General features: G+C 43.4%; 1 protein-coding gene and 1 long non-coding RNA gene across 2 annotated transcripts in view; both read right to left on the reverse strand.

The window, feature by feature from the left end:
• Positions 1–3,505: 3,505 nt before the first annotated feature.
• Positions 3,506–7,933, reverse strand: LOC125329058. Its single transcript, XR_007205021.1, has 2 exons — positions 4,244–7,933; positions 3,506–3,727 (listed from the first exon to the last, which is right to left on the reverse strand). It is a non-coding gene; the product is annotated as an uncharacterized LOC125329058 (long non-coding RNA).
• Positions 7,934–11,754: 3,821 nt separating this feature from the next.
• Positions 11,755–14,396, reverse strand: part of HTRA1 (HtrA serine peptidase 1) — a 32,126-nt gene continuing 29,484 nt past the window's right edge. The window contains exon 10 of the mRNA XM_048311264.1: positions 11,755–12,460. Within this exon, the coding sequence (XP_048167221.1) occupies positions 12,292–12,460 (169 nt within the window). The 3' untranslated portion in view covers positions 11,755–12,291. The remainder of the gene's footprint in view (positions 12,461–14,396) is intronic.

Below are 14,396 nucleotides of genomic sequence, written 5' to 3' on the forward strand. Positions count from 1 at the left end.
GTATATAAAACCTCAGAATCACAGAAATATTTAGGCTGGAAGGGCCCCTGGTCCAAGCCTCAATTCAAAGCAGGGTTATCTTCAAAGTTCAATCAATCTTCAAAATGTCTCAGGGTCTTAGCTATTTGTGTAACTCAGAATTCTGCATTTTCTTTTCTAGAGAGAACGTGCAAAAACTTCTAGTAGATGGAAATTTGAAACGCTAATTGTTCCTGCTCTCAGTTTTGGATTTATTACTGATTGGCAAACATACTACTTCTCAGTAGCTCAGGAACAGGTTTCTTGTGCCTCATGAACCATGCAATGCAATGGTCCTGGACAACCAATGACCAAAGTCAACCTCACACAGCACAGGAGAGCCAGAAGAAGATCAAAAGGAGAAAAGAAGCACAAACTCCATCGTGAGAATGGGGAGGGAGAAGGGGGAATGAAAGCATTCGTTTGTTAAACATGCAAAGAGTCCGTTGACTCTCTAAACACAGGGATGCTTTTATTCTCAGGGTTTTGCAAGGCAGATGGAGGAAGTGGTCATTTGGAGGGACTGGAGGAAGTAAGGGATGTGGCTTGGTAAACAGTTTGGGGCCACTGTTGCATGCCTGCAGAGATAAAAGAAAAATAAAACCAGACAATACCCACTCGAAACTCAGTGACAATTGATAATATTTGAACACAGAAAGAGAACATGTGAGACAACCCTGAGCTCAGGATGACTGGTCTACACAGATCCCAGTGGCCGTCTCCACTGCATGGCTATCCCAGTCCAGGACTGGCATTCTCTGCGTGGAGCCCAACATCTCAGTTCCTCAGATAAAAATGAAGTGAGGTGGACTGCACTTGGCTGTCTGCAAGACACCCACCCAGCCCCTCTCTCATTCCCCCTCCTCAACAGGACAGGAAGAGAAAAAAAGGTGAAGAAGTTCATGGCTGAGATAAGGACAAGGAAATCCCTTATCGCCACATGGAAAACAGATTCCGTTTACAGAAAAATAAATTGATTGCCAATTACAATAGACTTGGATAGTGAGAAACACAGAGAACTTACACAACACCTTCCCACTCCCTCTTCTGCCAGGCTTCCATTGCCATACCTTCCCCTGCCCTGAGTGGCACAGGGGGAATGTGGTCAGTCCATGGCAGTTTGTCACTGCTGCTCTGTCCTCATCCTTTTCTCATGCTCCGTTGTGGGTCCTTCCCATGGGCTGCAGTCCTTCAGCATAAACCAATGGAATATCCTCCAGGATAGTCCAGCATCAGCTCCCCATGGCCACAGCTCATTCAGGAAATGTGCTCTTGCTCCAGCACAGGGGCCCTCTGTGGTCTGTGGGGACATTCAGGTCTGGCACATGGAGCAGCTCTGCTTCCTCTGTCTCCTCTAACCTTGGTGTTTGCAGGGTTGTTCCTCATGTTTTCTCCCCCCAAATCCTCATTTCCTGCGTGGCATTTCGTAGTTAAATACAGGTCAGCCATGCCCTGAGCTGGGACTGCTGCAGAGCTGGCTGGAACACACCAAAGCACCAGAGCTGCTGGCTCAGTAGTCAAGACACCAGTTGGCATCTCTTGAACCACCCCCTCCATTTAATTACATTTGCTTCATTTGCAGTGGTCACTAACCTGACATTGCAGAAAAAAATTCAAAGAGCCAGCAGCAAAACAGTGCTCTGGTACTGAATGGTTTTTTGCACAAAAATACGTTTCTTCCTACCAGGTAGGATGGCTGATGGAGTGGGGGATTTTCTTGACTCTTGGCTCATTTCACCAGAGCTGGAACTTGATGAGAATGTGTGGAAACATTAATTTCAGTTTGGATCCATACTCGCTTTAAAAGTCAGCTATGCAATGAAATGCTTGTCCTTTGGATGGGAGAAAGGATGCAAGTTGTTCGCCCTTTTTTATAAATTGTTATAAGCAGTCAGCTCCCACTAACTCCTTCAAATTCAATTGATACCATAACTTCTATTTTAGCATCAGTGATGCTTCTTCCCTAAGACAGGGTATGGCAAGGGCCAGAAAGCAGGCACCAGTCACTCACCCCAAGCTGAAATAGCCTCCTTGGTACACAGCTTCCCTGCTCCCTGTCCCCTCTCCCTATCTGCTCACTTCTGTCCAAAGTTTTGTTTGCACAGGTAATACCAAAGCAAATTGTAAGGCAGGAATGGTTTGCTTGCATCAGGAAATCAAGATTTATGATTAAGCTATGTTTGCTTGAGACAGGGAAGATTAAATGATTTAATCTGACCCTGGAGACAACCTTGCTGCCTGGCTGTGGGAATACCAGTTCCCTCCTGACAGAGGCCTCCTGCCATTCCTCTGCTGCACTTGGTCCCGTTTCTCAGTGGCCATTAAGTCACAAATGTGTTCCTTAAGTACAGTGGTGCATCAGGCAAGGAGAGAAAACAGGGTCAAATGGACTTTTCCTGTAGAAGGCTCGCTGGTGCTGCTCTGTCCCTGTCCTCTCTGGCTGCTTTGCTCAGCCATACAACCCTTCCACTGATCCTCTAGAGATTCCCTCTGCACCTCTGCAAGCTTTCCTTCAGTTCTCCTGTTCTTCTCCTTCTTATACAGCTGTGGCTGTCCTCACCATGGATGTCTGAGAGCACGTGCACAGCTGGAACAGAACCAATTACAGATCTTGATTGCAAGGTACCAACAGAGAAATCTCAGCTGCAGACAAACACACAGACACCGAGTCCCCTCTGCATGGCTGTGGGGTTCTCCTCTCTTCGTTCCTCTTCTACCCTCTCTCTCTTGGCTTGCTGTTGCTTTCCCAGCCCACTCCTCTCTGCTCCATTGCTGACTCACTCATCTCCAAGAGGAATGACATTCAGATCCACACCAGCAGCTCCCAGGAGGGCAGAGAATGTTTGTCCAAACAACTCCTGCCTGGTGCGCTATGGGTGAGAGCATCCAGGTGAGAGGGTGGGGACAGATCTCTGTGAGAGCCAAGAGCTGCATAAGGAAATAATTTTATTGTTCGTATGATACTTAGGATCTATGGCATTCCTGAGAAGTGACCATACTCCAGCCAGGAGTAAAGTTGAAAAATGGGGAGAAAAAATGCTCAACACAAATTCAGGCTGAATTCAGCAAAGAATTTAATTTGACCAAAATGCTAAAGTGTAAAAAATTTCTGTTCTGGACCTGTCATAACAAGATGTTTCAAATAAAGTCATTGGGAATTGACCCAGTCTTTTCTTTAAAGCTTGAAGAACCTGAGAGCCTGAGACACAGTCCCTTTGAGGCAGTGAAAGATTGCAGCTGAAAGATTTATTAAGCAACCAGCCCTGCAATTGTTGAATTGTTCTCCCATCCTTGGAAGAGATGTTGAGCTGTTGAGTAAGTGAAGGGATGTGGAATTATTTGGGAAAAGTGCTAGGCAGATGAAAGGAAACTTGTGCCTTGCCTCCTTTTGTGTTCCTGTTGGTTGCACCTCATCTGCTTCCGACACTCCTCCCTCTTCCAGACCTCCACTGACTCCAACCCATCCCAACTAAAGAACACCAACCTCTTTGAGTGCAACAGGATTTATTTACCAAATGTATACATGAGATAACAGAAATCCTTTACCTTACGGCCAGGGGGACACCATGCAGAACAGGAACTCTCTGATCCCTGTTTGCTTTCTGGTAGCAAATATCCCAATGTTTTACACACCATGTCAGAGCACAAGATATTCTTTTATAGGAACATATAGTTGCCGCTCCTTAAATCAACACACTTAGGCCTGCAGCTGGTAAAGATAAATGAAGGGTCACTGGCAACGGAAAAATAAATGAAAAATATAATTTCTGAGAATATCCTTGTCATTATGATGTCTTAATACCTAAGAGTTACCTAAAGACCTACTGCAACAGAGACATTAATGAAACCTAGAGCAGCACTGAGGCTTCCACACCTTCAAACAACCTTTAAAAGTGCAGAAAGCTGCTCCTTCCCCTGCAATTCTCTGTGCCTGGCACCACACAGGTAGAAGCACAGAGATCTCTCCCACCCTGGCCAACAGGTAATCAAGTACTTAGGTTGGTTTTGTGGGATGAGATTGATGGATTCGGCCCCTTCTCACCTGGGGCATTTCTCAGCTGAACAGAATAGCCCTTAAGCTGGGAACCACCCGTGCTCAGAGAGAAAACAGCTTCTGCTTTCCTCTTTTAAGTATCCTCATCTGGCACTCGCTGATATGTCCCACCATTTCAGACCTTTTAGGCAGCTGCTAAATGTCTGAGTCCCAATAACCAAATTTAAATACCTCCAAGGTTTGTGGCAACTGCTGCCTGCAAGAGATATGGAAGGGCAGTTCAGCTTCCATCCATCCCGGATCTTCCTTGGATCTTGCCTTATGTTTGTTGAACAAATTTGATCTATTACCCAACAAACAGCAGAAGCTGAGAAATGCACTGCTGTGATTTGCAGGAGGAGGGTGGGTCTTAAAGATTTATTGTTTCCTGAACACAGAAAGGAAAATAATTAGAGGAATGATCCATTAAACCACAATCCCATGAAATTTCACAGAAAAGTAAAAATATTACCATAAACGTAAGGATAACCAGAAGCACTTGACAGGTATCACAGCTTGAAAATTTGTGTTTTCTTGTAGCTAAGATCTCCAGACCCAAAGTTGGTGTTAATGCTCACAACGTGTCATGAGTTCCTTCACCCCTCAAAATGCTAAAATATTTTGGTTTGTCATTAAAGTTTAACACTACTATCAAACAAATATTGACAATCTTCTTATGTAGTTTCTCTCCCACTGCATAAAGAAACAGTGCTATGTATTATTAACACATACTTTTGCCTATACAGTTTGGCCAACTTCCTAAACAATCCACCCCACCTGGTTTTGAATTTAGGACAATGGTTTCATTAATTCAGCTGGGCTGATTACTGCTAGTTATAAACTTTGCAGTTCTGCCTCCTTCTCCCAATATGACCTGTAATTGTATCAAACACTTCTGCCACCCTGACAAAATTAATAAGACCACAGCCAGACTAAAAAATGTCAAAGCCAAGAGCATTTGTATTATAAAGGAGAGAGACTAAGGTCTCTTAAGGTCATTTAAAAGACAAAGGAAAGCACAAAAATGTTCTTCATGAGGGGAACAGCTGTTTGACCAGGACAGACACAGGACTGAGTTCTGCAGTTGTATTTGAATGCAAAACTGACTTCCAACACTAAATGCCAGAAATTCAGACATTTAAGGCTAGACCCTGGGAATCTCCCACTCAGAGAGACCCAAGTGCTCACCAGAGCCGTGACTGATCAGCCACAGCCGAGTGCAGGTCCCTGCTCTGAGGGAGCAGCCACGAGCCACAGCTCCAGCCTGGCATTGATGCTCCCAATGGAGACAGCTCCAGCTCCCCACTCCTGCACTGGCCTTCCACAGGAGGTTTGGGATCAGATCAAGGTTCTTTTCTCTGCCTTAGGTTTCTGTGCCATTTCCCATTCCTTGTTCTTCAGAGCCACTGTCCAGTGTCTGGAAATAATTTTCTGTGGCCATTGTTTCAAATAAAACGATTCTATTTCTCTGCTGAAGCAGACTCTCCTGGAAGCACAATTTCCCTGCTGTGGCCAAGGTTTGGCAAGGATCTGATACAGAAACAGAAAAAGCCCTAAAGCAGATCCCAAACAGATTGCAAGACTGTGAGAATTGCAACCCCCACTTTGTAAAATACATACAGGCAGCTCATCACAACAATGAAGTGCCAGGCAAAACTTAGAGGCCAAATCCTTTCAGAAAACCCTGTTTCTTACCAACACCCAGCCCTGCCACCTTCCTCAGTGCACCAGCCATCTGTGCAGCACCCTGCTGAGCTATTTCAATGCAACTTGAAACAACAAGGCACTTTCTCCATGTTCCCATCCAAGATCTCCCACAGAATGGCTCAAAGAACAGAAAAGGGAAAGAACTCCTATCATAATACGATGTGTTTTTATAAATACAAGGCTGTCTGACTCCTGTAAGCTCAGCACTGACTGTCCATCTTGTTGGCTTTCTGAGCAGTGCCCACTTCCATAGGAGAACATAAATACATTTATCTTGGACATGGGCTCACCTTAGAAATCTTGTATTAACCCTTCTGAGTCCTTGTTGCCCAGGAGAAATGCAGGCAAAGAGAACAGGCTTGAGGAAATGAATTGCCATAGATCAGATTTTAATGTGGGCATCCTGTAATCCAGAAGCTAACCTCTTCTGAAAGACTGCATTTTTGTTCAAAATATTAATAATTTTGTTAAGTGCATATGTTTGGTAGGTTGCCATAATTTTTCTCCTGTAATGAGGGCAAGTTTCAGGCTTTAGTAATAACAGCACGGTTAATATAATTTAATTTGTGGATGTCATTTTGGATCAAGGGGTTTGCACAGGCAATTACCATATTTGAATGTAATGATTAATGGTTGATTCTAAATAGCAGGATTTACAAAGACATAAGTGGTTGATAGCACATTATAGTCATATTAAAGTTATATTTAGTTTATGTAAAGGCAACGCCTGGATATGATGACATCTGGATTGAGGTAGATGAAACAAACAACTCTTTCAATTTTAGCAATAAAGCTTCTACCACTTCTGTTTAAGCAAGTCTGAAGCATTTCTGTGATAAAGTTGAGAAAGTACATGATATCTTTTTCAACCTTCAGGCTGCAATTTCAAACTGTCCCAGACTGAAGCCAGAGCTAAAAAATTACTATAATCCTATGTGACATCACTCCATGCTAGCTACAGATAAATGAACGGCTGTCTCTCTGAGTCTCTAGAGGGTGCAGCTTTGCTCTCTCCATATAACTGCAAGGGATGCCCTGTGGCCAGGCTGGGCACCTCAAAAAGGATCTGGACCAACTGAAAAGAGTCCAGTAATGAGGACAAGGACAGAAAATGTCACCTGAGATAGGAAGAGAACAAAATAATCACTGAGGACAATTGTCCTCTGTCTTCAGAGGCGTTGTGCCAGGAGTGGAGCTGCAGCGTGTTTGGGTAACAAAGCAAATTTCACTACGAACATCTGTGGGTTGGGATTTGCTCTTGCTGTTTCTTTTTCTCCTGGGCAGAGACAGTGTTGAGCAGAGAACTTTGGCTTTTAATTGAAAAGAAAAAGAAATATTGGTCTGCTCTTCAGGCAATAAAGCAAGTTGAGCAGAGGAAGCCCTTTGCAGGAGTGGCAAGGTTTGCAGAGTCCCTCAGCGCTTCAGGAACTCACTGCCCAAGCTGGAACTGATCCCAGCAGAGCTTTTGCACAGCCCTAGATTATCTTTGGGAGTGCTTTTTTGTTAATCAAATATAAAAACCCTTTAGCTGAGATAAATAACAGTGAAAAGATTAGATTGCAATGTAAAAACAAGATGAGTGTCATAGCTCCAGCATATCATTATCCTTTACACAGTTCTGTTTATGTAACATTTGCATGGCTGTAAACCCTCCTCTGTTACACCAATAAAATATTCATCTCCCACTAACTGCACCAGTGAAATGCAGCGTTCTTCTGCCAACTCCTCTTCAAAAGGAAGCTCTCCTTTCAGGATCCCAGCCTCCAGGTCAAATGTTGATTGAGATGTGAGGAAATGTACATTTATTCTTCTGTTAATTACAGCTGGGTTTTATTACAGGTTTGTTTTGCACCCGAGAGTGGTAGCTAGAGCACCTTTTCTGTTATATTTGCCTGTTTGTGGTTGATTTGCAGGTTTGGTGGGTTGATTTCTTTTTCTTACAAGTGCAAAGAATTTTAAAACAGTCACAGCATGCTGAAACATCCTAGTTTTCCAAATGAGACAGTCGACTCTCCTTTTTGCCAGACACAGGAACTTACCAGAGATGAGATGCAGACAAAATCTACTTTTTCCTTGCCAGAACTGCCCAGTTCCTTGGAAGATTGGAATCACCTTTTATGAGAACAGCTTTCAGCACTTCTTTCTGAACAGACACTATATTCAGACTTCCAAGGACATCTGCTTTTCCCCCTGCATCCCCCTCCTCCTGCAGGAGGTCACCCCCTCACCCCAGCCACACACACCAGCAGAAAGTGCTCCAAATCACAGTGACACATCCAGACCCTGCTTCCACAGAGGATGAAGCTGAGTTTTTAGCTTCAATTCGCCCTCTCGTGGACTTACCTGTCCACAGGTTCTTATAAAAAGGTTGTCCACAGAAGCTGTGGCTCTGCCGTCCCTGGGAGTGTCCAAGGCCAGGCTGGACGGAGCTTGGAGCAACCTGGGATAGTGGAAGGTGTCCCTGCCCGTGGGACTAGATGGTCTTTAAGGTCCCTTCCAACTCAAGTCATTCTCTGATTCTATGAAAAACACCCATTTTTCCTGGAGGACTGCAGGTCTAGGGTAAGGTCCAAGGGCTGCTGCTTCTCTCTCAGCTTTCATGAACTTTGAGGAAGGGGTTGTCCAGGCAGACACAGCAAATCCCACAGTCACTGCACGGACGCAGCCTAACTCACAGCTCTCTCAATCAGTAACACCTCACAAATGTGTTTTCCTCTGTGGGGTGGTGATCTGCACCATTAGCTCCATTTCAGAGGGGAAAGGAAGATTACACTATGCTGCTGTTACCACAGTCCGTCTCCCTCAAACAGCCACATGGCAAACTTTCTGAAGATCACTCTGGTCTCTGCATAAACACTGCACAGAAAAGGAATGAACTGAAAAAATATTTAATTTTCTCCTCCAGCATGTTATGCAGTATTTCCAAGCTCCTAAAGTGAATTCTTTACCACATTAAGTAAATTTGACTCGTGTGCTTTAGCTCTGACTCATTTTCCTTCTAATCAGTTGCTAATTATTACCCACTTCCTCAGAAAGTTTATGGGGACAGATGCTGCAGTACCATGACTACTAAACAAAACCCTGAGATTGAAGGAAAACTTCCCAGCAGATGCAGATAGATTAAACTGGTGAGCTGCTCTGTAGTTTCTTTCCCCACTTTCTCTACCCAATTAGTCAATTTACATATGCACTGGTTTTAGCAGTGGTTTTATGCAATCAGCAATCCTTACCTGATCAAGTTATTGCATATTTACAGAGGAATGGTACAAAGAGGCTGAACTGGCTGAAATCCTGGGGCCAGAGGGTCCAGCTCTGACTTCCCTGCCAGCATCTTGCACAAGAGATGGGGTTTTGGGGTTGAGGGGACCTGAAAAGGACTCACACAGTGACCTACCATCACATACAACTGAATACTCAGTGCACTCATCATTCACTGCTCTGGATTGGTGACTTCTACCTTCATCACCTCTATTTCTCCTGAACGTTTGCAGTTTTAATCAGTATTATATAGAATCAGAACAGTTAATGCTGCAGTACTTTTCTGATATACAATAAGAACCTGTATTTAATCTGATCATGCTTTACCAAATGTCTCCCTCACCATAATTTGGAAAAATGTAGTTTTAAAAATATCCTCAACATGAATACAAAATAGTTCTAGGTAAGGAGGGGAAAAAGAAAAAAAAAAAGTCCTCTGGTAATGAAATGACAGGATTTTACTTCTTGGCATCTAAGCCACAGAAACCAGACAATTGTTAGTCATGACCATTTCTTTTATAGCTCAAGATTTTTCCCTTATGGAATAAGTGAACTTGCACTTCAAAACTACCTCCAAGAGTAGCCCCATGTAGCCATCTACTCAGCATCACACACAGCAACTCCAGTTTCCATTTCAGACATTATAAAATACTGAAAATCAAGCCAGAATGTCCAATTTCCTTGATATAACATCCAACACTTTTTAAAATTTCCAGGAAACTGATATTTATACAAACTGTGCCAAAGCTATTCAGTACAAAGTATTTTCAGTTGCACTTTGGAAAGAACTGTGTGCTGAAGCAACAAAGAATAAAAACCATTCCAGATCTATAACCCAGTAATACATCAAAAAAATACATGGTAATCAACTGTATTAAAGAAAAACTTTGCCTCCATGTCTTTGCTCATCAGTAATCTTGCTTCATAAACTTAAAAATCATTTAGAGAATACTTTGATTGTAAGAAACCATCTGAGTAGCTGCATGGTTGGATAGAAGAAAAGTAAATTCTAAACATTTTGCACGTAATATTCATGTGGTTACCGATATCCACTGCCCAGAAATTAATTATGTGTCAAGGAAAGGTAAATCAGAAAACCACTCTCCAAGTGAACGGCTGTATCTCACATCCCACTAGATGGAGCTCAGGGCTAGAATTCTGGTCAAATATTCCACTAATCCCAGTGACCCAGGAAAACCATTTACAGAATTTCATTTGCCTCTTTCCTAATGCCCACACAAAGAAAATTAATGACTTTGCATATTAAGAGACCACAACAACAAGCAATAGGAACAAATAGAATCGATCAGCTCTGCAAATTGTGCAAGCGCTTGTTTTGAAGTAAAAAGGCAGATGGAAAATAACTTCTGGTTTAAACACAATTTCCTGGCTTTGGGGCTTTAGTTTAATTTTTGATAGTTGGGTTAGGTGGAGTACTAGAGAAGGCAGGTGATTTTCAAACTTATTTTTGCTGAGAGCTGTGTGTCACCACTCTGTGCTACCCAGGGCACAAATGGTCTGCAAAACAGAGCACCACTTCAGTGGGAAGCTGGAACATTAATCAACATCAGCATGATGAACTTGCAGTGCAAAGATGCTACAAAACACTTCTGCAAGATCATTCTTTGCATCTTTGGGGCCAGAAAGGATTGCAGACTACCAGGGTTTGGCACTGCAGTGTTTTGGCAGATTTTCACAGGTGTGATTTACCACAGCCATGGCACAAGTTGGTAATGAGGTGTCAAGTGTCAATATTGGGCTGAAAGGTGCACTGCAACTAATTAATGTTATACACTCTGTAAATTTACAGTGATCCAAGTGAGTAAGGGCAGGCACTGGCAGTTGGGGATACAAAGGCTCCTCAAATCAGGATAAACTGGCTGAAACAGAACTGAAATACAGCTGGGAGGAGAAGGAGCACTGTCAGGAATCCAGCTCTAGTGGATTTGTTGCTGTAATTGGATGGAACACAGCCCTTTCTTTAAAAATCATAAACTGCCAGCTACCCAGCTGGAGATGTTTACTAAAACACTCTTCTTCTAAAAGAAGAACATGTTTAGGAGTGACAGTCACCAAAACTTGTCTACAGCCCTTGGATTTATTCTCTGAGATACATGTTTCAACAGAGGAAAGAAAAGGCTGCTGAGCCTATTGTTTACCCAACGAGTAATCACCTTGTAATTAAGTGTGGTTGATTGTTCTCCTTCACAGCAGGACAAACCCACTCACCACCCCCAAGCTTCAAGGGCATCCATAAACACGTATATAAGGATTAATGCCTGTTAGAGGAATGCCCAATATCCTAGAGTCAAAACCAGGTCCATACACACACCAGCACTCCAGATTTGAATAAACCAGGCCTGTTTTAAAGAGTTTAAGGCCAGATCTAAATGGTTACACACATCCTAATGTCAGAACAAGAATGGTATGGGATCTGTGATCCACCATGTGGCAATGTCTACAGTGGGCAAACAGATTCCAGGCATTGGTGAAGCTGTAATTAAAACAACAAGGAAAATGAATTAACATCTGGATGGCATAAGCAAAATGACAAATTCAACCCAGCCTTGCTGAGGAGAACAGATGCACAAAAGCACAAATACAAGACACATACTGAAAAATAAGTCATGCGATTCATGATGATTAAAAGGAGACCAGCAGGACATCCTCCCAGGCAGATGTGCCACTCAAAGTAAACCACTCCACAAGGGGAAGCAAAATGAGTCACTCACAAGAAGTACTGTTGAATTCTTTTAATAACACTAGGAAAATATCATAGTATTAAAGTCCTGCACGGGATCCTCGGAAGGTTATTCGGGTTGGGATTCCTCTGTGTTTATAAACCAAACTTTGTTTCCCAAACTACTCCTTTACAATGGCATTTCCAGTTAAAACACAGCTACCCTATAAATACCTGAATGCCACAACACACACTGTGTGCGTGGGCTTTGTTTTTGTTTAAGTCTTAGCAGAAATAACGGGAAATCTACTCAACACAGGGAAGCAAATGTCGATTTGTTAAGCGGGGGATGTAAAAGCCAGTAAAGAATACATTGCGTACATAATACAGAAGGAAAAAAATTATCATCTGGAGTATTTGAAATTACACTGATTTTGCACCTTAAACCTAGTAAAGTTACTCTGTTGGCCAATACTAATCCACTGAACAAGCAGAATGTTGGTCAGAAGTCTAACGTTTCCTGTACCAGCACAGAGAGGATATAAGCAGTCCATTGCTGTTAAAAGAAAACATGAAATCCAGCTCATGTTTCTGGTTAGGGATCGATTTCTTCGGGAACTATTGTTAACATAACATCTTCGTTGCCCCTGCGCACAACCATGTGCAACGTACTGTCCTTTTTAATAATGTCACTGACATCACTGGCTGAGCTTATCGACTGTCCATTGATGCTTATAATCACATCGTTGTCCTTCAGGCCACCACTGAAAATACAAAGCAGCAATGTGTTATTATAATTGCAGTTTTATTGTTTAGAAAAAAAAAAGAAAAAAAGATTGCTGGATTATTTCTATTTCCCACCCAACAGCAGCTGTGCAGACATGGCAGGCATGAGGAAAGCAATCAGAATTTATGAAGCAGTGAAGGTTACAATAAAGTGCAGAAACCTCAGAATCTGATGGATGTACAAGTTCGATGAATCCCATATTTCACTGTCTTCAAAGGAATTCACTATTGCAAATAGCAGTTAATTCTGCAATAAAGATCCTAGGTGCTGATATCTGTCTTCTAAAATAATTGCAACAAGGCACACTCATTTTAGAGGGGAGATTTCCCAAGCTTTTGGGAGAGGCATAGAGAGGCAACCTGAGTGGCACTGTGTGCTAACACATGAGGAATTTCAGTCCCTGTTCTCCACACGCAGCTCACTGGCAGCCACTTCACATACCCTTCATGTTTTAAACTTGAGCAGAGTAACACATGTAGCTACCCAGCTTGGTCACCAAAAATCATGTGCATCCTTCCTCTCTGGGCACTGCCCATAGCACCCAAAATCCCTTTTTCTGACCTCAAAAACTGAACCTTCCTGACTCAAAGCAAGACGGGGCAGAATCGGGGCCATGTCCCTCCCCGAGCTGGCTGGAGCTGCTGCCAGCACCAAGAAACAGCTGGTGAGGGATGCCACAGACCACAACATCTTGCCCAGTCTTGCACAACGATCTGGCTCCCAGTTATGGAAAAATTAACCAAGACAGATCAGACATGATTCAGCCCTTCACAAGCATAATCCTTCACAAAACCACAGACCACTCATCGGCCTCTTCCACCCACAGAAGGAGCCTGACATGAGTGTCTCCTGCAAGCAGGATGCCCTTGGCCAATGTTTGCAACAAATCTGGTCGCCTACTGAAGGCATGGCTCAGAACATGTTCCTGGAGGAAGTCATTCCATGGTTTTTCATGCAGCCTCTCCGTGCGACTCAAAGCCAGGACGGGTGACTCCAGCACTGCTCCAGTGCCCCACCAGCACATCTACAGAACATGTGCTGGAGAGATCAGCAGAAGAAGGAAACCCCTGGGCAGGGGGACTAGAAGTGAGGAGGACAGAGCCAACATGGGCTGCATTTTAACTGCCAGGCCAACCTTTGGATGGAGCACCTTGATTTAGGTCTGCCTTCACATTCGAAGGTTACATTGCCTCACATCTCTTCTCCCCTTCTAAAGTCCTTCTCCCACTCTCTGCTGTTATCCATGCTCCTAAAATGACTTTTCTGCACCTTCAGACTGGACCTGCACACCAAGGCAGCAATTCCAGCCCCACACTGGAGCAGCCAAATCATTCCTACACATTCCTTCACATTACAGACACTCTCCAGTCTTCTGCCTGACCAGCACTGCCAACAAGAATCATCTACAAACACAGCACAGCAATAGTTCACAGAGGACACTAGACAGCTAACACTGTTTATCTTACATCCAAACTGCCAAAAAGACACCATCCAACCATCCTTGCAGTCTTCCTAAGAGGTAATGTATGCCTGCCCCAAGCAGCTTTCTGCCTACATGCCTTTGGTACCACATAAGCCTCTTCATTGCCACAAAGATTTACTCTTCTCTTAAATGATCACTAGTTTCAGAAAATGAATAAGGTTTCCCATTTCCTGCCCTTGATTACTGAGCGGTTTCCTATCAAGCAAACCCCTAGAGGAAAGTGTCTCCAGCAAAAGCCAGCCAGACCAGTGCCAGTGACCACAGCCCAGCTGCCAGGCTTCAGCCAGACATGGTACCAACCAGCAGGGCAGTTTCTGAGCAAATACTGAGTAATATGAATTTAAAAAATCAGTTGTCCAAACCCAAAAGCTCTTCCCAGTAATGTGACTGCTGACAGAGCTCTCACATGGAAGAGTGCCTGCTGCCAAGA

The sequence above is a fragment of the Corvus hawaiiensis genome, chromosome 8 (assembly GCF_020740725.1).
Source record: "Corvus hawaiiensis isolate bCorHaw1 chromosome 8, bCorHaw1.pri.cur, whole genome shotgun sequence".
Lineage (NCBI taxonomy): Eukaryota > Metazoa > Chordata > Aves > Passeriformes > Corvidae > Corvus > Corvus hawaiiensis.